The sequence below is a fragment of the Salmo trutta genome, chromosome 15 (genome assembly GCF_901001165.1).
Source record: "Salmo trutta chromosome 15, fSalTru1.1, whole genome shotgun sequence".
Classification (NCBI taxonomy): domain Eukaryota; kingdom Metazoa; phylum Chordata; class Actinopteri; order Salmoniformes; family Salmonidae; genus Salmo; species Salmo trutta.
In genome coordinates, this window is record NC_042971.1 from 19,103,369 (window position 1) to 19,126,626 (window position 23,258).

Consider the following 23,258-nt stretch of genomic DNA (forward strand, 5'->3'; position numbering starts at 1 on the left):
TTGTGATGAAAATAACTTTGATCAAATTAGAAATGTATAATATCTGAAAATATAGCTAGACTCTTACCCGTATACATGGATGAATGCTTCACGGCAGACTAAAACCATTAACTCAGTTTTGTTTGTAACTTGTTTGGCCAGTGTTGTCAAGTCTCTCTGGTTCACACTGACTGTGGCGTGTGCAGAAAGTAGCCCGTCACTTTTTCTAACTGATCTGTCGATTTAACGCCTGCTAAAAATTCAGGGCATCAGTGTTGTTGAGAAAAGTAGCTCAACTTTTGTAGTTCCCGATGGCTAATGTTATATCTTTCAAAAACGGTGTGGTAGAAAGGAATATCAACACATACTGAGCATGCTACATGGCAGACCAATCCAATCCAAACTAATCTCATGTCCAGCCCATCCATTATCTCAGCCAGCCATGCCTAGCGGGAAGGTTCCTGTCTCGTAATTTAAGCTCGTTATTTATTTTACTGATGGAATACAAGTTTGTTATTAATGCACTTGGAAGTTCACTTGTTCCAGAACACATTTCTGGCCAAAAATGCATTTTTATAAAATAAATAATGTTTACGTTCAAATGCCTCTCCTGTGATGTACGACATACGCCTAGTTTCCTGAAACGAGTCACATATGAGAGAGAGACAGACAGACAGACAGACAGACAGACAGACAGACAGACAGACAGACAGAGGTTCCTCCTTTAAAAGTTGTGAGCTTACACTGCGGGATTTAGAGGTACCCAGCGTCATGGCTTTATTGCTCCAGACCCCCGCGAGGCGGAATTAGAGCACTGATTATATGCATTTGAGTCCCAAGGTTTTTATATGACCAATCATATCGAGTGGTTCCAATTTGACGCGAGCCACCTGTCCCTGGTGACTTTCTTCAGCAAAGATGGCTGACAAAACATGGTGGAAGCAAATGTAAGTAATTATGTCATAATGAGTCAAGCAAAAAATGTACAATTTGAGAGGAATATGTTAGTTAATGTAGAGACAAACGATTGTGCATATTTTTTGGTCAAAGTTCATTTATGAAAATCGTTTTTTTCCCCTTCTCAATCATATCCAATACCAGGTGTATCAAACTCCATTATTTGAATGATGCTGTGTCTGCATGTATGTATTACAATTATACACTTCAACAGTGTTTACCGCTCCTGGGACATCAATGATTACACATTGTAACTATGCAATAGACTAGAAACATGATTTAAGTAAAGGCTGATTTGTAATTCGTATATACAGAATAAAAAAAACGTACATCCTGCCAGCACACCCACAAGCGAGCGGAGGCGGAGAATGACGCGTGGAAGAGATTGAGGAACAAGATGGGAGTAATAATCCAGGCTATTTGCTCTGAGACCGGCAGAATAATGTAATGAAACAAGCAGGGAGCAGGTTTCAAACTCTCTTGACATTCTAGCCCGAAGTCCAGCATGCTATCGACTGTGCCCAAATGTATTAATTGGGGTTGGGGTGATTGGGGCTAAAAAAAAAACTTTATCAATTGGAATCTTTTAACATGTGGAAATGGGGGAAAAAGTATTATTAGTTTTTCACAAGCGTAGCAGGATGGGTTATTAGCTGAACAATAGACTATTCAACCTTTTTACTAAAGAATTGTCTAATAGCCGAGCTAGGTGTGAAACCCCCCGCCTCAGGCTGGACTGAGGGCTTGTACGCAGGTCATCACCGGCAACAACGTCGCCTATGGGCTCAAACCCACTGTCGCTGGACCAGACAGGATTGGCAAAAAGTGCTCTTCACTGACGAGTTGTGGTTCTGTCTCACCAGGGGTGATGGTCGGATTCGCGTTTATCGTCGAAGGAATGAGCGAGAGGACGTTTCTTTATTTGCTGAGTTTATATAGTCCCTGGTTCGATTTCAGGCTCTATCACATCCGACCGTGATTGGGATTGCCATAGGGTGGCGCACAATTGGCCCAGCATCATCCGGGTTTGGCCGGGGTAGGCGTCATTGTAAATAAGAATTTGTTCTTACCTGACTTGTCTAGTTAAAGGTTCAATTAAAAAAAATTACTGGCGGCAACTGCAGCGCAATCAATAGGAGGTGAACAGTGGCTGGTGCTGAATATATAGCTAACATGTTATGTTTTTTGTTTTTTTAGGCCTACTTGCAATTGCAACTGGTCAAAAATGTATCATCCTACATAAAACAATATAACTAATAATGAAAAGTGCACATTTGTAAATCCCAAACTCTAAAAGTAATTGGGAAGGTAGATACAAATTGTGACATTGTGGTAACAATAAAGAATTGAAACAGGATGCTGACTTTTCACATCTGTAGCAGGTGTAGCCCATCATGCAAATGTTAACTATTAGCAGGACAATATACTTTTTATAGCCCGGCTACTCTTGTGAAAATCCCTCAAATTAGAATTCGGTTACAATCAAATGCCGACCGCATTATCTACTAAGAGAATTCTCTTCGATTATAATCACAGTCGTGTGTATCCCACCCAAGCAGACAGCTCTACGGCCCTGAAAGAACTTCATTGGACTCTATGTAAACTGGAAACCACATATCCTGAGGCTGCATTTATTGTAGCTGGGGATTTTAACAAGGCTAATCTGAAAACAAGGAATTAAACACTGGTCTCCCGCGTGCCCCACAGGGATTCTTTAGCTAAATAGCCCAGTACTGTGCTGCCGACCGTCACGTTGTACAGCGCCATATTTTCCGTTCCATCCTAATTGAAACCCAGAGGGTTTTTCATGGATTAGAAAAAACATAATATTAATCAGATTAATTAAGCAAGTACCAGTCAAATGTTTGGACACCTACTCATTACAGGATTTGTCTTTTATTTTTACTATTTTCTACTTTGTAGAATAATAGTGAAGACATCACAACTATGAAATAACACCTATGGAATCATGTAGAATTCGTTAAGAACAAATTCTTATTTACAAGGACAGCCTACTCCTTCCTCCCTGTCGGGGATTTGAACCCCGGTCTCCGGCATTCTGCAGTACAGACATGGCCTGCTCTCCCTTATGTAAGGAATTAGGCACCCATGTTTACTACAGTTTGTATTGTAGACAGCACAGTAGCCTAATCAACAAATGCAGGCGGCTTATATCTTCAAAATGCTTTATCCAAATGTTAAAGCATATACTGTACAGTACTGTATTTCTTCATCTGCATGCTTTCGTTAATCAAATAATGATAAAATTACACTTTCAAAATGCAGATGTTGATTTAGTTATGGATCCATAATGAATTACTATGGGAATAAATGTCACTGATTTACAGAAATATTGTAACAAAGTTGTCTAATAAAGGCAAACAATTTAGTCATCCACCCTACTCCCGACCGTATATCGCCATATTTTCCATTCCATCCTAACGGAAACCCTGACACGGAACCCAAACAGGCTGCGCACGTGCACCATCGTGCATAAATATATTTTGTCCCCCAACACCAAACGCGATCACGACACGCATGTTAAAATATCAAAACAAACTCTGAACCAATGACATTAATTTGGGGACAGGTCGAAAAGCATTAAACATTTATGGCTTGTTAGCTAGTTAGCTTGCTCTTGCTAGCTAATTTGTCCTATTTAGCTAGCTTGCTGTTGCTAGCTAATTTGTCCTGGGATATAAACATTGAGTTGTTATTTTACCTGAAATGCACAAGGTCCTCTACTCCGACAATTAATCCACACATAAAACGGTCAACCAAATAGTTTCTAGTCATCTCTCCTCCTTCCAGGCTTTTTCATCATTGAACTCCAATGGTGATTGGCATCTAAACTTTCATAGTATTACCACGACGACCGGCAAAACAGTTCGTCTTTCAGTCACCCACGTGGGTATAACCAATGAGGAGATGGCATGTGGGTACCTGCTTCTATAAACCAATGAGGAGATGGGAGAGGCAGGACTTGCAGCGCGATCTGCGTCAGAAATGGGAACGACTTCTATTTTAGCCCTTGGCCACGCAGGCAATAATTGAATAACATGAATTTCTAAATGTATTTTGCGACGCGAGCGGTGTGGTCAGCCTATGAGGATTTCGTTTTTCATTTTTTTCTTGGAATAGAAACACCATAATGTTAATTAAGCCACATTTCTTTATCAATCCCATATACTATGTTATTACAAAAAAGGTTTTAAATTATCTGGTTATGCCAATATGGAAGACTTTCAAATGCTTCTCAAAGATGCCCTCTGGTGGTCAAACTAGCACTAACTTGCATTAACAGAAAAAATGGCTGACAATTAGATAACGTGCCACAGAATGCTGCTGCAACCCGCAAGGTGTGCCGCAGTATGACACAACTTTTAAAGGAGGAACCACTGTAATCAATACATTAGGTTATTTGATGCAAGGGTATTTATACTTTTGCTTTTTTTTATTTTATTAGCCTACATTATCACATCTTGCTCGCTCGAGAAAGGCAATTTGGCCCTGGCTTGCAAACGAAATCCCCTGCGTCATCTTGTAAATGATTTGTGATTATTCTATCTATTTTTGAGAATGTAAATGTAGGCTAATAATAAATGTCATAATACCATATTGGACATTGAGCATAAATTGCATTTTCATAGCCTAGGTACTGATGCATCTGTCTTATCTGATTTTACAAGGATATGTTCACTGTCATCAGGCTACTGTAGGAAAGTGACAATCTAATGAAATATTTGTTACATAAATTAGCCTTCATCCCGTATGTGTAATCCTCTGAAGTGGACGTTATGTTGCACACTCACTGGTCTTTCCCTCTAATTTTAGAAGATATTTTGCCTTAATGATCTGATCACACCATGCAACGAGGGATGTAGCCTACAGTCAGAGACAAGATGGACAATGTTAATTGGCAGGTGAAATGATGTCCAATGGGGTTGCAAGGTAAAAGTGGGAAGTAGGATTAGGTTGCATCCTTTCTTCCTTGCTTGGCAGTTCTCAGAACCCACAATCCACATTTTTGTGATAAATTTATATGCCATATCTCACAATCGATTGGACTTCACAAATTTAGTATTTTCGCTGTGACATAATGTTTTTTGCGTTATTCCACAAAATTCTATCTAGCGTCAGAGGGGTTTAGGAACATGGACACATTTTCGAAATGTGCCGATATTCCCCTTTAAGTAGCAGCCTACCTGTTGCCTCTTGGTGTTGTAGTCTGTCCTTCCCATTTAACTTTTAGTTCTGTCATTTTATTTTCATCTTCCATTAATTAGCCTAGATATCTCCTAATAACTTGCCACACTAAGGCTCTAGCGCTGACTGTTGCCTAGTGCCGGTTTGATGACTTGTGATTGGACGACGACCGCAACAAGCTACACAGATCACTCTCGTGAAAAACGAGAGCAGCAGCAGCAGCATAAATGTAAAAATATATATCTTTCTCCACGGGATGTGCGATGTAGACCATCTACATTTGGAATTTGGGTCTAATTTATGTTTTTTTCCCTTATTGTTTTAAAGGAAAATAACATTTTAAAAAAGTGCCAATTTCCTTAGTCGTGTTACAAGAGTTGCAAAGAGAAGGAAAATAACCAGTAACGTTTACAGAATTTTGTAAGCTTTCAGGGATTTTGGGTAATTGTCATAACATGTAAAATAGATTTTTTTTAATGAAAAATAGAATCACAAAGCTGTGAAACATTATCTTATGTATAACCCATTACCATTGCTGTTTAATACAAACATTCCTGCGTGTGTTATTTTAGTACATAATATCTTTGTTGTAAATGCTTTTGGCCTTAACTGGTGTAACTAGTGAAATAAGTCAATAGTTGGAAGAAACACATGGACACAGATATAGAAAAATATATTCATACATATTTTAAAAAGTTAAGTAAATTACCAACGTTTACATAGATTACCAATATTATCTGTTAATTACCAAAAACTAATTTTAAATTCTGATAATATTGATAAATTACCAGGTGTTTTGCAACCCTAAGTGTTACCAATTCTGACAGACAATTCTGCAACTAAATGTTCAAATTATAGTGACTTAAAAGGTTGTGTTTTGGCAAACCTTTTAGATCTTCTTTGCCCCTCCATTGCAGGTACAACAACTAAGATCACCACCATTCCCATGACGTCCAAACCCAATGTTATCGTGGTGCAGAAGACTACTGGCAAAGGAACGACCATCCAGGGTCTGCCTGGCAAGAATGTGGTCACCACATTATTGAACGCAGGGGTCAGTTCAACATAATTTTTTATTATTAATTAAGCCATTTTGTGATGTTACATTTTATCTAGATTGTAATGATTTATTTCAGAATCTTTCAAATGTATTGACCCGACAACTTATTTTAGGTTTACAGGTAGTTTTAGTTTAGCCTTTCCGTCTGATCAGTCTATTGCTTTAATCATATTATACGTTAAGGTTTTTAATTTTACTCATTTAGCAGACACTATTATTAATAACTTAGATTAAGACAACCACATATCACAGTCATAGTAAGTCAGTGCTAGTAAGAAAAGACCAGTGAAAGTGTTGGTGCAAGAAAGGCAAATGACTATGGTAGCGTGAGAAATGTCACCCTATTCCTGTTATAGTGCACTACTTTTGACCAAGGCCCATTGGGCTCTGGTCAAAAGTAGTCCACTGTATAGGGAAACGGTGCCATTTGGTACGTATGCTAATTAGGGCTGTCAAAGTTAATGCTAGCTTTAATGCGTTACAATTTTAATGTCGTTCATTTTGTTGACGCCATTAACGCATTTTTCTTAGTTTGACCCCCTGATCCTTATTTCAAATTCACGCCCCGGCAGCCGATGCGCTACTTTGACAACTAGTTTACTAGCTAGCTACTTGTATGACTGATTGATGGATAATGCTATTAAGGGGCTTTTAAATGGCAAATTCTATTTTAAAACCCTCCCAATTGGCTCTCTGGATAAAAACCAAATTAATTTGTATCTACTGCAAGGCTGAATTTGTTTAGCACCGAAGTACATCGAGTCTTCGTTATAATTTACAAGCGAACAGACGGCAGAAATACAAGTAACGTGACTAGTAGCAATGTAGGACATCTTCGTCAGGCTAAGCTAGAAGTGTATGCACGCAGGAGGCCTGTGGACAAGTCGACGAGCATCACATAAGCAATAGCCAAGTGGATAGCTACAGCTTGCAGGCCAGTCGACAAGGCTTGAGGGATATCATTCGGATCTCATCGAATCACTCAACATATGAGTTACCCTCGAGCCAGAAGAATTCACGAGCTGTATGAAAGCGAGAGGGCAATGAAAGCGGAGGAGTTGAAACATGCAGCGGCTGTTGCTCTCACTTGAGACCAATGGACTATATATACATATATATACATATTTTAACTGACTTGCCTAGTTAAATAAAGGTAAGAACAAATTCTTATTTTCAATGACTGCCTAGGAACAGTGGGTTAACTGCCTTGTTCAGGGCAAAACAACAGATTTTTACCTTGTCAACTTGGGGATTCGATCTTGCAACCTTTGGTTACAAGTCCAACGCTCTAACCACTAGGCTACCTGCCACCTACTTTGGTGAGTAACCACAACTACCTTGGGGTTACTGCGCACCACATCGGTGAAAATTGGTCACTGCATTCACACCCTCTGGCCATAATGAAGACAGAAGAGGCACAATGCTGAAACGTAAGCCAAGCATTTCATGGATGTAGCAAATCAGTGGGAACATTGAAAACAAAGTTACCACACTTTGCACAGACAGTGCATGGAACATGATTGCAGCTGCGAGACATCTTCCTTTTGAACACCTACCATGCACAGTCTCCAAAGGTCCATCAGTGTCCCTACAGAACAGCGGGTTCGACAATGCCCTAGCCAAATGCTGATTTATTTTTGGGCATTTCAAACACAACCCACCAAACATTGCAGAACTAGGACAACAACAAGTTGCAAATGGGCAAAAGGAGTCATCACTTGCACAAGATGTCACAACAAGATGGAATTCCACTCTGGAAATGGTAAAGCTCGTCCGCAGAAACCAACAACCACTGAGAGATGCTCTGGCCGAACAGAAAACGAACATCACCATGCCAACCACAGCTGAACTGGACAAACTGCAGAAGCTGGAGCCACAACTGGAGACCTGCCGGTTATCTTTATCTCACTGTTAGTGTTATAATAATATTTTGTGTGTGTGAGAGAGCTAGTGTGTAAATTGTGTGTGCGAGAAAGAGAGCGGTGTGTCTGTATTAGTCTCTCACAATTGACTGAAGTGATTTTGAATGATCTTCCATTGCAGGCACTTGACTGAACTACATTTCCTGCTCAGTGGTGTTGCCCGCTTTGTGCCTGCTTTGTGCCATCTCCTTCGGGTGATGGAGAGCTCTGATGATGACCCTGCCTTAGTGGTAAGATTCATGCTGACATTCACAACAGACCTGGAGAAACGCAAGGAAAACACCAACCTCACATGGATGAAGATCGCCACAGCACTCGACCCAAGGTTTAAGGACCTGAAGTGCCTTCCCAGCCTGACGGGTGAGGTGTGGGCTTTGGTCAGCAACTTGCTGGAGGATGAGAGGCCTGCACAGCAACCTGATAAAGCAACAGAGTCAGAGCCACCAAAGAATAAAGCTGCCCTTTTCTTGTTCTTCTGAGCCTGATGAAGAGGAGTCCATTGAGAAATATATGGGGTGTTACAAAGTAGAGCCCAGCATCAACATGGAGGTATGTCCACTACAGTGGTGGTCATAGTATGCAGGTGCACACACCAGGCTGGCCTGAATTGCACCAAGGTACCTGGCAACGCCTGCCACATCAGTGCCTTGTTGTTTTCACTCTCTGGACATATCGTACAAAAGAAGAGAGCAGCTTTATCATCATGTTAACAGGCTTGTTTGTCTTTGTAACTGGCTTAGTCAAAATAAATAGGAGGATGTCTGAAATGTATAGTCACAGGTTTATGTTCTGGGGAATTCATGACATTCTTGGACAGGTTTTTGCTCTTTGTCTTTTTTTTCTCTTAGAGCCAACCCTCCAATAAGTAATTGGGAGAACAATCCTTTGGAATGGCTGAAGCTTTAATTGTGTGTGTGTGTGTGTGTGTGTGTGAATTTGAGGGAGCATTAGCAGGCCTACTGGGAGCATTAGTAAGTTACAGGACTTTTTATTGCTTAAGTTGTTAATGGTGACTATGCCATTAAAAACATTCTGACACAATGTTTTGTGTTTCAGTCACTACATGCCTATAACTTTTTTTTTAAATGGAAAAATCTTTATTTAGCACCAAATTTGAGCAGAATTTAATCGCGATTCATTATTTTAATCGTTTGACAGCCCTAATCCTAATATGAATTTCTCTGTGCCTTAGGGTGAGAAGACCCTACAGGGTGTTCCGGGGTCCAAGCCAGCCATCATCACAGCCTCCAGACCCATCACCAAGATGATTGTGACACAGCCCAAAGGCATGGGTTCCGGGGTGCAGCCCACCACCACCACCACCAAGATCATCCCCACCAAGATAGTGTACGGCCAGCAGGGCAAGACCCAGGTCAGTACCAGACCAGCGACGTTTCAGCCGGTGTAGGGGAAAGTTGCCCCTTGCCGCTGGGTCTTGGGTCTGTTTTGTCTTTCCCCCGACTAATGGTTAGGATTGGGGGAGGGGAAACTGATCTTATCTGTTTGTACCCAGGGGAAACTTAACCCGTAGAGTCTCAGCCACCCAACAAGTAGTGTCAACAAGTGTGGAGTTTGCACTCAAAGCTCCTTTGTCTTGGCTATTGAGTTTGAGTTTATTTTATTTTTACAGGGACAGTGCACATTAATCAACGTTTCAGTAAAAGTGCCGGTTTTAGCCAGCTGGCTAATTTTCAACCGAAGTCCCTGGGCAGGTTATTAAAAACAATTATAATATAGACAATCATTGAGCAGTGAGCACACGCTGAGCAACATAGGACAAGCAAGACATAGCATACAGACAGAGCAACATAGAACAAAAAGCAACAAAGTGTTTCCACACCTCACAAGCTACAGACAACAGAGGTTTAAGGACCTGGATAGCGGCAATACACAGCTAGGGATTATGTTCAAAAATCTGATTGACCTTTAGCCATGTCTTCATGCATTTTGTGAAAGTGTGATATGTGGTGCAGTTATGTGTGTCTGATGGCAGTGTATTCCAGACTTTGGAAGCTCTCACAGAGAAAGCGGATTTACTAAAGGTGCTTTTCCTTAAGGGAACTATACAGTCACCTCTCATGGCAGACCTTGTGGATCTGCTGCCATATGTTTGGGTTTTCTGTTTAACAAAAATACTAAGTGGAGGGGGAGCCAGGCCATTTAGGATCTTGAATAGAAGACATGCGTCGGTGTATTGCACAAGATTTTCCCAACTCAGGAGCTCATGCTTTCTGAGGATGTAACAGTGATGATGGCTATTGGGCTTCCTATCAAGCACTTTGAGAGCCTGTTTGTAGACAGACTGAATAGGTTTTAATGTTGTACAGCAAGCTTGGGCCCAACTAGTCAAGCAGTATGTTAAGTGGGGGAGTATCATAGATTTGAAGTACAGTTTTGCTACCTCTGTAGCCAGACAATTTCGTATAAATCGGAAATTAGCTAGGTTGAATTTGGTTATTTGAATTACCTATATTTAAATCTCTGTCTTGAATTACCAATACATCAAGTCAGTGGAGCTATAATTCAACAAATCAATGCTGTAGCTTTAAGATATTAAGTCTGTACTATTTTATATAGCCACATTAATTAACTGTATGATGTAAAAAAGGAACACCAGCCAGGACACTTGACAATGGTCTCATCTCTGCTTTACATTACGGAAAAAGTCAAATAAAAAAAACAATTTCCCTGGTGCCATTCACTGAGACTATTCTACGTGTGTAATATTGAATAATGTTTATTAACCTTTTATGCCTCTCCAGGTGCTAATCAAGCCCAAGCCCATCTTCCAAACAGCGGTTGTGAGCGAGCAGACCAGACAGCTGGTGAGCGAGACCCTGCAGCAGGCGTCCCGGGTGGCCGATGCGGGTCCGGCTTACGCACAGGAGAGGGCACTCAAGGATGAGTCGGGTGCCATCGCTGAGGGCAGGTCCCCGCCTGCCGAGGGCTCCCACGGAAGCGGTCACGGTACGTTGCATCACTCCACATCACAGAGCAAGAAATCCGTAATATAGTCTGCAGGCTAATTACGGGAATATAAGTCTTGGTCAAGTTAAAACTGCTGTGTATAGCTCTTGCATTGTGGTCTCACACAGCCGTTACTACTACAGCCGTAGTATGAAAGTGTATCTATTCTCACTAGTGTTCAACATTTCCCTTCACCTTCAAGTTTCAAATGGTAAAAGGTCCACTCACATAATATAATTGTTTCAGTTATTTCCTTCTACTTGAATGCCATGCCTAAATCGATCGGAATCTAAAGGGAATGAACCCAATTTGATATAAAACATGAATTGCAATGGTTGTCATCTTCGATCAGACTCCCAGTCCGTAGTGCACATCATCTCCTCCAGGGGGCAGGATTGGGCTGAGCAGCATGAGGTGTCGGTGGAGTCCAGCCCAACCATCATCTACCAGGACGTGTCTACGGGTGACGTGTCCCAGTCGGCCACCTCGACCATCAAGGCCCTGCTGGAACTACAGCAGACCACAGGTGACTGACCGTCGTCATCATGGCAACTATCACGCCACTTACCAGGGTTGGGGTCAATTCCATTTCAATTCACAAACTGAATTTATTGAATTGGAATTGGCCCTGCCACTATCTCTACTCTCTCTCATGTGAACATTACATTTTAGTCATTAAGCATACACTCTAACATACTCTCTAAAGGGCTCGACATTATGACTTGTCCTCTTGTCCGAGGCAAGTAAAACAAATAATTGAAGGAGATCCAGAATATAGATTTTTTTTAAATCACCCCAAAATCACTATCAAACAATTACTCCGATCAGAATTGGATCAGGTAGCGCACAGCAGGGGAGTACATGGTTGACATTCTGAGTAAATTGCTTATAGGCTATAGCAAATAGGAATATTTCAATAAATACGTTATAATAATTAACACAAAGCAAAATAACAATTTAGACAGAGCTAAGAGTCTTACCAAAGCAATGCAAAATATCCAGTCTGCGAATTGTTTGTTGAGACATTTTCATTGGCTAAATTAAATTAGATCTGTATTTTTAATTGTCTGTTCCATATTTAGTTCAAGATGGGTTATAAGGGTCTGTTGTAAAATAAATAACATCAGCCTATTTCAGTCATTTGTTGGGTAGGGTAGGCACTTGCCTTTTTTGGTAGAAAAAGTTCTGTATCCTGTTCAGAACTTTTGAAGGTTTAAACTATTTCATTCTGTTGAGACATTTTCTTTGGCCAAATTAAGTTCTAACTGTCATGCTGTGTTTGCGCAATATTATAGCCTGCTCCTATATTCGTTATAAATAATGGATTGACTTACTTTTGATATTACCCTAATAAAGTTCAGAAACATTTGTAAAGGTTTGGTATGGCTATTAAGCTTTAGCTACTGCAAACCTGTGATATGAAGGCAGTGCGCACCAGCACTCCAATTGACTACCACAGTCGAACTTGAGGTGACGAAGAATGTTTCAGGCCTACCTGAGTTACTCCTAAAATCGAACAATATATTACTTATCTTTATACAAAATATTCTGTTTGAAAATGTACAAATGAACCTCCTGTAAGTTTATATATGTATCGCAGACACAGTAGCCATCTAGCATAAAGAAATGCATGTCGGTGTCATAGCATGTCGCTGGCATATCTCTATCTCTCTGGGCATAGGCCTAAGCTTATCTTCCTTTTCTTTATTTATATATATATAAACTCAGCAAAAAAAGAAACGTCCCTTTTTCAGGACCCTGTCTTTCAAAGTTATTTCGTAAAAATCCAAAACTTCACAGATCTTCATTGTAAAGGGTTTTAACACTGTTTTCCATGCTTGTTCAATGAATCGTAAACAATGAATGAACATGCACCTGTGGAACGGTCGTTAAGACACTAACAGCTTACAGACGGTAGGCAATTATGGTCACAGTTACTTAGAACACTGAAGAGGCCTTTCTACTAACTCTGAAAAACACCAAAAGAAAGAAGCCCAAGGTCCCTCCTCATCTGCGTGAACGTGCCTTAGGCATGCTGCAAGGAGGCATGAGGACCGCAGATGTGGCCAGGGCAATAAATTCCGATGTCCGTACTGTGAGACGCCTAAGACAGCGCTACAGGACGGACATCTGATCGTCCTCACAGTGGCAGACCATGTGTAACAACACCTGCACAGGATCGGAACATCTGAACATCACACCTACGGTACAGGATGGCAACAACAACTGCCCGAGTTACACCAGGAACGCACAATCCCTCCATCAGTGCTGACTGTCTGCAATGGGCTGAGAGAGGCTGAACTGAGGGCTTGTAGGCCTGTTGTAAGGCAGGTCCTCACCAGACAACAACGTCGACTATGGGCACAAACCCACCGCCGCTGGACCAGACCGGGACTGGCAAAAAGTGCTCTTCACTGACGAGTCGCGGTTTTGTCTCACCAGGGGTGATGTTTGGATTCGCCTTTATCGTCGAAGGAATGAGCGTTACACCGAGGCCTGTACTCTGGAGCGGGATCGATTCGGAGGTGGAGGGTCCATCATGGTCTGGGGCAGTGTGTCACAGCATCATCGGACTGAGCTTGTTGTCATTGCAGGCAATCTCAACGCTGTGCGTTACAGGGAAGACATTCTCCTCCCTCGTGGGACCCTTCCTGCAGGCTCATCCTGACATGACCCTCCAGCATAATTTTTTACCACAAGGACAAGTTATAAGATAACTGCCTTAGTGGAGCATGTGATAACACCTTTTATTGGGATCTGTTTCCCTGTTTGGGGGTGTTTGAAGGATCTACATTTATAAGTGCCATTACATTGAGCACAACCATTACACTTGTAGTTTCCATCCAGTAGGGGCGCAAATACATGGTTTCTGTCCCGCAAGAATACGACCAAGGGAAGGTCCGAAAACACATTACTAATACTATCATCAGATCTTAGAACGTGCCAATGTTTGAACGATTCCTTTAATTTGTTCAGAGCACTTTGAATAGCGGGTAGTTAGAACGCAAGAATGCTTTTGCGAGACTGACCTTGAAAAAGGTCATGTTTTGTTTAGAATTTTCTCAATGGCAGTATTAATCTGACCATTTTGTACCCCCTCTCCTTGAATTTTCTTTGCGTCTCAACCATATGTTTTTTGTATTGAGAAAATTCCAAACAAAACGAGACATGACCTTTTTCAAGGTCAGTCTCGCAAAAATAAGCATTCTTGCGTTCTAACTACCCGCTATTCAAAGTAAAATAGACTAGAGACAGGTTTCCCTCATTCAGGGGCAGCACTCTCTCCTTCTCGTGGTCTGAATCACACATAGGACTGTTGATAAATTATAAACTTCTTCCTAATTTTCAGTGTTTACATATTACATTTAAATGTCACCCAATGTCTCTAGCTTTTCTAGTGAGGGTGATCAGGCCTCACCAGGAAGTCAGAACAGAAGTCAGAGGTCATTTAACCCCATTAAGTGAGTTTATTTCCCTGTACTTCAGACCCATTATTTAAAGACATTTGAAACATTTAGTGTACCAGGTTTTTTATTTATTTTTTATTTTTAGTACACGTGTGCAACCAAAACTCGGATAATAGATACCTACTAAAATGTAATTCCTGTGCCCTTTTTAAGGGGCATCTTTCTAACCCATGAAAAACCCACTAAAAGCAAATAAAAAGACCCCACAATTAATCAAACGGTGTTAGCACTACTAACAAATATTCATAACAGGTGGGCTGTTTTTTTATCCTGTTAAACTCCCCAGTCCTTAACGATGGTAAGCATACCTATAACATGATGCAGCCACCACCATGCTTGAGAATATGGAGAGTGGTACTCAGTAATATGTTGTATTGGATTTGCCCCAAGCATACATAACACTTTGTATTCAGGACAAAAAAAGTCAAAAAACATATTTTCTTTTGTGCAGGGCTTTGCTGCAAACAGGATGCATGTTTTGATATATGTTTATTCTGTACAGGCTTCCACTCTGTCAATTATGTAACTACAATGTTGTTGATCCATCCTCAGTTTTCTCCTATCACAGCCATTAAACTCTGACTGTTTTAAAGTCATCACTGGCCTCATGGTGAAATCCCTGAGCGGTTTCCTTCCTCTCTGGCAACAGAGTTAGGAAGGACGCCTGTATCTTTGTAGTGACTGGGTGTATTGATACACTATCCAAAGTGTAATTAATAGCTCACCATACTCAAAGGGATATTCCTTATCTGCTTTTTTTTTATTTCTACCAATAAGTGCCCTTCTTTGCTTGGCATTGGAAAATCTCCCTGGTCTTTGTGGTTGAATCTGTTTGAAATTCACTTCTTGACTGAGGGACCTTGCAGATAATTGTATGTGTGGGGTACAGAGAGTATGTACTGTAGTCATTAAAACAGTCATGTTACACAATGTTATTGTTACTTGTTAAGCACATGTTTTACTCCTGAACTTATTTATCCTTGCCATAACAAAGGGATTGAATACCTAGACTCAAGACATTTCAGCATTTCATTTTTTATTAATTTGTAAAAATGTAGAAAAATAATATTGTGTGTAGGCCAGTGACAAAAAAATCTAAATTCAATCCGTCTTAAATTCGGGCTGTAACACAAAAACATTTTGAAAAAGTCAAGAGGTGTGAATACTTTCTGAAGGCACTGTATCTACCTCTATTTGGAAATGGCACTGACCCTGTATATACAGTGCCTTCAAAGTATTCAGACCCCTTGAATTTTTCCACATTTTGTTATATTACAGCCTTATTCTAAAATAAAATAAAATAAATTTCCCCCTCAGCAATCTACAAACAATACCCCACAATGACAAAGAGAAAACAGGTTTTTAGACATTTTTGCAAATGTATAAAAACGAACAGAAATACCTTATTTACATACAGTTGAAGTCGGAAGTTTACATACACCTTAGCCAAATACATTTAAACTCAGTTTTTCACAATTCCTGACATTTAATTCACTGTCTTGGGTCAGTTAGGATCACCACTTTATTTTAAGAATGTGAAATGTCAGAATAATAGTAGAGAGAATGATTTATTTCTGCTTTTATTTCTTTCATCACATTCCCAGTGGGTCAGAAGTTTACATACACTCAGTTCGTTTTTGGTAGCATTGCCTTTAAATTCTTTAACCTGGGTCAAACATTTTGGGTAGCCTTCCACAAGCTTCCCACAATAAGTTGTGGGAATTTTGGCCTATTCCTCCTGACAGAGCTGGTGTAACTGAGTCAGGTTTTTAGGCCTTCTTGCTCGCACATGTTTTTTCAGTTCTGCCCACAAATTTTCTATGGGATTGAGGTCAGGGCTTTGTGATGAGCACTCCAATACCTTGACTTTGTTGTCCTTAAGCCATTTTGCCACAACTTTGGAAGTGTGCTTGGGGTCATTGTCCATTTGGAAGACCCATTTGCGACCAAGCATTAACTTCCTGACTGATGTCTTGAGATGTTGCTTCAATATATCCACATCATTTTCCTGCCTCATGATGCCATCTATTTCGTGAAGTGCACCAGTCCCTCCTGCAGCAGAGCACCCCCACAACATGATGTTGCCACCCTCGTGCTTCATGGTTGGGATGGTTTTCTTCGGCTTGCAAGCCTCCCCCTTTTTCCTCCAAACATAACGATGGTCATTATTGCCAAACAGTTACATTTTTGTTTCGTCAGACCAGAGGACATTTGTCAAAAAAGTACGATCTTTGTCCCCATGTGCAGTTGCATACCGTAGTCTGGCTTTTTTATGGCGGTTTTGGAGCAGTGGCTTCTTCCTTGCTGAGCGGCCTTTCAGGTTATGTCGATATAGGACTTGTTTTACTGTGGATGTAGATACTTTTGTACCTGTTTCCTCCAGCATCTTCACAAGGTCCTTGGCTGTTGTTCTGGGATTGATTTGCACTTTTTGCACCATAGTACGTTCATCTATAGGAGACAGAACTCGTCTCCTTCCAGAGCGGTATGAGGGCTTCATGGTCCCATGGTGTTTATACTTGCGTACTATTGTTTGTACAGATGAACGTGGTACCTTCAGGCATTTGGAAATTGCTCCCAAGGATGAACCAGACTTGTGGAGGTCTACAATTGTTTTCTGTGGTCTTGACTGATTTCTTTTGATTTTCCCATGATGTCAAGCAAAGAGGCACTGAGTGAAGGTAGGCCTTGAAATACATCCACAGGTACACCTCCAATTGACTCAAATGTCAATTAGCCTATCAGAAGCTTCTAAAGCCATGACATCATTTTCGGGAATTTTCCAAGCTGTTTAAAGGCACAGTCAATTTAGTGTATGTAAACTTCTGACCCACTGGATTTGTGATACAGTGAGTTTTAAGTGAAATAATCTGTCTAAACAATTGTTGGAAAAATCACTTGTCATGCACAAAGTAGATGTCCTAACCGACTTGCCAAAACTATAGCTATAGTTTTAATGACTCCAACCTAAGTGAATGTAAACTTCCGACTTCAACTGTAGGTATTCAGACCCCTTGCTATGAGACAAGAAATTAATCTCTGGTGCATCCTGTTTCCATTGATCATCCTTGAGATGTTTCTACAACTTGATTGGAGTCCACCTGTGGTAAATTGAATTTTTTTGGACATGATTTGGAAAGGCACACACCTGTCTGTTTAAGGTCCCACAGTTGACAGTACATGTCATACCAGAAACCAAGCCACGAGGTCGAAGGAATTGTCCGTAGAGCTTCGTGACAGTATTGTGTCGAAGGACAGATCTGGGGAAGGGTACCAAAACATTTCTGCAGCATTGAAGGTCCCAGAGAACAGTGGCCTCCATCATTCTTAAATGGAAGAAGTTTGGAACGGTCAAGACACTTCCTAGAGCTGGCCGCCCGGCCAGAGTGAGAAAGATTCTCTGGTCTGATGAAACCAAGATTGAACTCTTTGGCCTAAATACCAAGTATCACATCTGGCGGAAACCTGGCACCATTTCTACAGTGAACCGTGGTGGCAGCAGGAGCATGCTGTGGGGATGTTTTTCAGCGACAGGGACTGAGAGACTAGTCAGGATCAAGGGAAAGATGAAAGAAGCAAAGTCCCGAGAGATCCTTGATAAAAAACTGCTCCAGGACCTCAGACTGGGGTGAAAATTCACCTTCTAACAGGACCAATGTCCCTAAGCACACAGCCAAGACAAAGCAGGAGTGTCTTCGGGACAAGTCCCTGTATGTCCTTGAGTGTCCCAGCCGAAGCCCAGACTTGAACCCGATCAGACATCTCTGGAGAGACCTGAACATAGCTGTGTAGTGATGCTCCCCATCCAACCTGACAGAGCTTGAGATGATCTGCAGAGAAGAATGGGAGCAACTCCCCAATTACAGGTGTGCAAAGCTTGTAGTGTCATACCCACGGAGACTTGAGGCTGTAATTGCTACCAAAGGTGCTTCAACAAAGTACTGCGTAAAGGGTCTGAATACTTATGTAAATGTGATATTTCAGTTTTCTATTTTTCATATGTTTGCAAAGATATTTTTGCTTTGTCATTGTGGGGTATTGAGGGGGGGACTATTAATACATTTTAGAATAAGGCTGTAACGTAAGAAAGTGGAAAAAGTCAAGTGGTCTGAATACTTTCCGAATGGTATGTATGTATATTTTGATATTGATTACTGCACTGTTGGATAGAGTATGCAATTTAAGCATTTCACTGTACTTGTGCATGTGACAATTAAACTTGAACTTGGGACGATAGTCCCAGCTCCCGACACCTGAGTTTTCAGACTGCTCCGAACTCTAATTCACATATAAGCGACAGTACTTTGTCACCCCACTTCCCTCCAATATAAATGGAGTAGGTTATGAGATGATTGTCACTATCAATCTCTATTGCCCGCACAGTGAAGGAGAAAGGGGAGGCCAAGCCCAGGCAGCAAACCATAGACCTGAGCCAGATGGCTGTTCCCCTTCAGTTGGCCCAGGAGAAGAAGCAGCAGGCCCTAGGCTCCCCCGAGATGTCCACTGTAGAGGCTGAACCACCCATTAAATATATCACTGCCGGTACGTGACCTGACCACTCTGTATTTCCCAAATGGCACCCTATACAGTAGTGCACTATATCGAGCAGGGCTGTTCAATTCCGGCCCTGGAGTGTCGAAACACTTCTGTTTTTTGTTTATACCTAGTAGTGAATTGCTCTCACTAGGTGTCCCAGGTCTGAATTAGTCCCCTATTAGGAGAGGATGAAAACCAGAAGTGTTTCGGCCCTAAATGGATGTTGTTCACTGCCTTTTCATAATGTGTTGTTAAATACATTGAAGTATATCATACGTAGTCACCACTTAATAAAGGTATTACACCATGGATGTAAAATAATGCACTTTTCTGCTCATGTATTCTTCAGGGGTTTACACACAATTGTTGCCTCCGCCCTAACCCGGCTAAAATTAGCTAAGTGAAAAAACAACAGGCTGTTCGGTACTTCCCCATGCTCACTAAGGAATGGCTCGAAGTGATGCATTTCATGTCGATTAGTTTTATTCCATGTGTATGACTGTCTAACTTTGTGCAGGTAAAGCCAGCAGGGCCGGACCATCCTCTGGAGGCTTGGGGGACGTGGTCATGTCCGCTAGCCAGCAGCAGGGGGCGCCCTCGCAAAACACCAGTCACACCCCCGTGGTGGTTAATTCCATCCCTACCTCCTCTACAGTCACCGTCACACGCATTGTCCAACTGGTGAGAGAAATGCCTACGTAGAATGCATGACCTTGTCAGTCTTTGTATTCTTCTTCACCTATGTTTTTTTTTTTATCAAAATAATTTTTTCCCAAATTGTATAGTTTATAGATAGTGGATGTTATACTCATTATCTCACTGTCATATGATCCCACTGTTCACTGGGTAAGTGTTCCAGTGTATCAATATGCATCTATCCATCTACCAGTATTATATATTCTGGTATGCATTAGTTTCTTTGACTTGTGACACTCGTCTCAATGTACATTGTTATTCCAGGCTTCGGCGGGCCAGCTGATCCACAGTAAGCAGGCGGAGGAGACTGGGATGGAGGAGGGCGAACTGGAGGGGGACACCCTGGACCCCCAGACGGGCCTGTTCTACCGCTCCATCCAACCCGCTGCAGCCCAGCCCCCCGCCCCCCAGCCCCACACACACCCCCACCACCAAAGCCAGTCACACCTGGCGCCCCAGTTGGAGCAGGGCAGACACATACCCCACTCCACCCAAACCCCACCCCCACAGCTACACAGCAAGCCCCAGATGAGCCTGCCTTCCACCGCCACAGTGGCGAAGAAGCCACCGCAGCTCCAAGAGCAGTACCAGCCCAAGCCTCAGGCTCCAGGGCAGAGCCTGAAGGAGAGACCCTCCTCTGCCTTGGGATCCCCCCAGCTGGCAAGCCTGGGCACCCCCACCAAGCCTCCCTCACTCACCCCCCAGCTCCCCAAGTTGCAGCAGGCGCCCACCTCCCACCACAGGCCCATCCACACACAGCTGTCCCAGCCGCCGCCATTACAGGCCCACCACCCGGTGGGTGCAGACAAGACTCCTGCCACAAGCCAGGTGAGTACCCTCCCTCTTTGATGCACATCCAGGGTCATGTGCCTATTTGATATATTTTGACATTTTATTTGTCCGGGACAGATCCGGTTGACACAGCGAATCATCAATAGTCAGATGCGTTGTGCCATAATGCTTTAGAATAGAACTTCATTTAAACTTTATTTGCCCTCGAGATGGATTTTGTCCTGCGCATTTAAAAGCATTTGCAATACACAGATGTACATAGTTCCCATTCCATACAGAAATAAGACGTGTTAATCCTGTGCTTATTCACAGCACCTGTCCCTTGATATGCCTTTAAGATAAAAAAGATAAGACGGAGCTCTGAGCACCGTGCCTCAATGCTCAATTCCCTTCCAATCACATCATCGTTATTTGTACAGCAGGGCAGGGAGCCTGACAAAACCTTCAAAGCCCTCCACTTATGACCACCTGAAAAGAAATTCCCATTGTTTTTCTTTCAAAAGGAGCACCTGGGCTTTAGTTTTCCCATGCCCTACTCTAGTTTCAACCATAGAAATATAATTACTAGAATGGGGAAAGCCCTTTCAGACCATGGCAATTTAACTAACACTCATGGGTACATTCAATATGGCTGCATGTGTACTCATTACAAAATGTTGACTTGAATGTCAATATCTGTTTTAGTAATTATATTTCTATGGTTCCAACCACATCTGTTTTTGCCTCTCTCTCCCAACACAGGCGCCAATCATCACCCAGGGCGCCAGTGTCACCAAGATCACCTTCGGCAGTAGCAGCAGCCACCAGTCCCCGCCCGTATCCAGCAGCGGTGAGGCCACTGCCAAGCTGGTCCCTGCCGAGCCCAGCAGCTCGAGCTCGTCCGGTGGCGAGAAGCCCTCTGTCTCGGACATCCTTAAGATCTCCATGATGGAGGCAGAGATCGACCCCAGTGCCGAGCCCATGGTGGTGGACTCGTCCAGTGACTGCAGCCCCTACATAAAGGGCTTGGGGGCAGGGGGAGGCTCAGGGGCGCTTGGGGGCTCAGGCCCGGTCATAAGCAGCTCAGGGGCCTCCCTGCATCACTCGTCCCACTCCAAGCCCCTGCATGACCAGTTTAGCCGCATCCAGGGCCTAGCGGCCAAGAGCAAAGAGAACATGGACGTCATTGAGGTAAATTGCTGTGAGACATATGATAAACATTTCTGAAACATCTCAGCTTTAAACATCTATCATCAATAAAAGCTAAACATGCGCTACTCCACTCCCCAGGTGATCCCTCAGTACTCCATCATGCCAGACTCCAGTCAGTCCAACGTGGTGGTGGAGCCCAGCGGCTTCCTGGAGATCACAGACTACACCAGCCAGCGGCTGGACGAGGAGAGCGTCATGGAGCAGGAGGTGGACAGCAGCAACGACGAGGCCACCGCTGTCAGCCCCATGGAGGAGGGCTGCCCCGACCAGTCCCAGTGACACCATCACTTGTGACGGGATTGACGTTGTGGCTTTGGTGTGAAGGGGATGATCTTGGTGTGACAGGGAAGATTTGGAAATGATCATGACTGTGTCATCATGGTTACCTAAGGACTAAGCAGCAAGCGGACACAAATGTGTGATAACTGCGCAAGGACTTTTCTGTTTTTTTATTTTTTATTTAATTGAGCAGCAACTTCATAAATATGCCTGGATGATGTCAGATAAGGCTTTGTGAAGAACTTAAAGGCCTGGAAAGAAGGAACTTTTTTTTTTATTTAAGAGTCAAAGGGAATCGAAGAGAGACCTAAGTCAACCCTAGCTAAGCTGAACGGCTGCCTTGTGTACAGGTGAAGTTGACCAGGAACTGCATCCAGGGAAAAAAGGACAACGTTTTTTGATAATTTCAAAGTGGACATTTTGTATTCACTGAATTGGCATTTTAGTAAAGCAATCCTGTGTTCAGGAGCTTAAAAAGTTGATGTGGCTCTTCTGGTCATTTATTTAAAATTTTATTTAACACTTTTATAGCAAGACAATATTAAACTGGAAATAGGACCTAGCCTGAAACATGACCACATTTTAAGAACTTCATCTACTTAACTCAACAAAATAAGTAGAGGAAATTGGACTGACCTTGCTGTAATTATGCTGATTCATTGTGCTTGCATAGTGGTATTTGTTGAACACCATTTTTGATTGGCAAAGCCTTTTGTTGTTTTTTAAGGTACATTTTAATACATGACATAACTGTACACATACCGTTTGTTTATAGTGGGCACGTGCATGCTAAATAACACAAATGTAAATGATAAAGTGCTTGTAGTAATAAGCCTTGATGAATTAGCACTTTGTAGTTGATACTGTTGGTAAGAACATTGTTGGAAGAAAAATATTTTAAAAAATCACCCATGTTCCTTCAATGGTGTTTCTGTTTTGTGTTCTCTCTTCGTGTAACGTTTAGAATTTTAACTGTATAAACTTTTATACAAAAACGGAACTGTTTTTCTGTTCTCTCATTTACCTTTACTGCACTCTTTAACTAAGGTTAAAGATGGACTGCACACAATTTTGCGTTCCCTTGATGAATTTCGTTTTGTACATAACCCGGGGACCTGCAGTCCATATTAATGAAACAACCTGTCAACATGAGAAAATCACCCATGTTTAAGCGAAACATTTTTTCTTTTGGCTGAATTCATTTTT

The 23,258-nt window shown here is 42.1% G+C and overlaps 1 protein-coding gene across 6 annotated transcripts in view; it reads left to right on the forward strand.

Annotated features, from left to right (window-relative positions):
• Positions 1-23,052, forward strand: part of LOC115148589 (BRCA2-interacting transcriptional repressor EMSY) — a 41,068-nt gene extending 18,016 nt beyond the window's left edge. For all 6 annotated transcript variants that reach the window (XM_029690614.1, XM_029690615.1, XM_029690616.1 and 3 more), the window contains 9 exons: positions 6,060-6,196; positions 9,317-9,496; positions 10,887-11,091; positions 11,444-11,617; positions 18,942-19,100; positions 19,612-19,775; positions 20,055-20,618; positions 21,324-21,752; positions 21,852-23,052. In XM_029690614.1, the coding sequence (XP_029546474.1) occupies positions 6,060-6,196; positions 9,317-9,496; positions 10,887-11,091; positions 11,444-11,617; positions 18,942-19,100; positions 19,612-19,775; positions 20,055-20,618; positions 21,324-21,752; positions 21,852-22,052 (2,213 nt within the window). In that variant the 3' untranslated portion in view covers positions 22,053-23,052. The remainder of the gene's footprint in view (positions 1-6,059; positions 6,197-9,316; positions 9,497-10,886; positions 11,092-11,443; positions 11,618-18,941; positions 19,101-19,611; positions 19,776-20,054; positions 20,619-21,323; positions 21,753-21,851) is intronic.
• Positions 23,053-23,258: the final 206 nt, after the last annotated feature.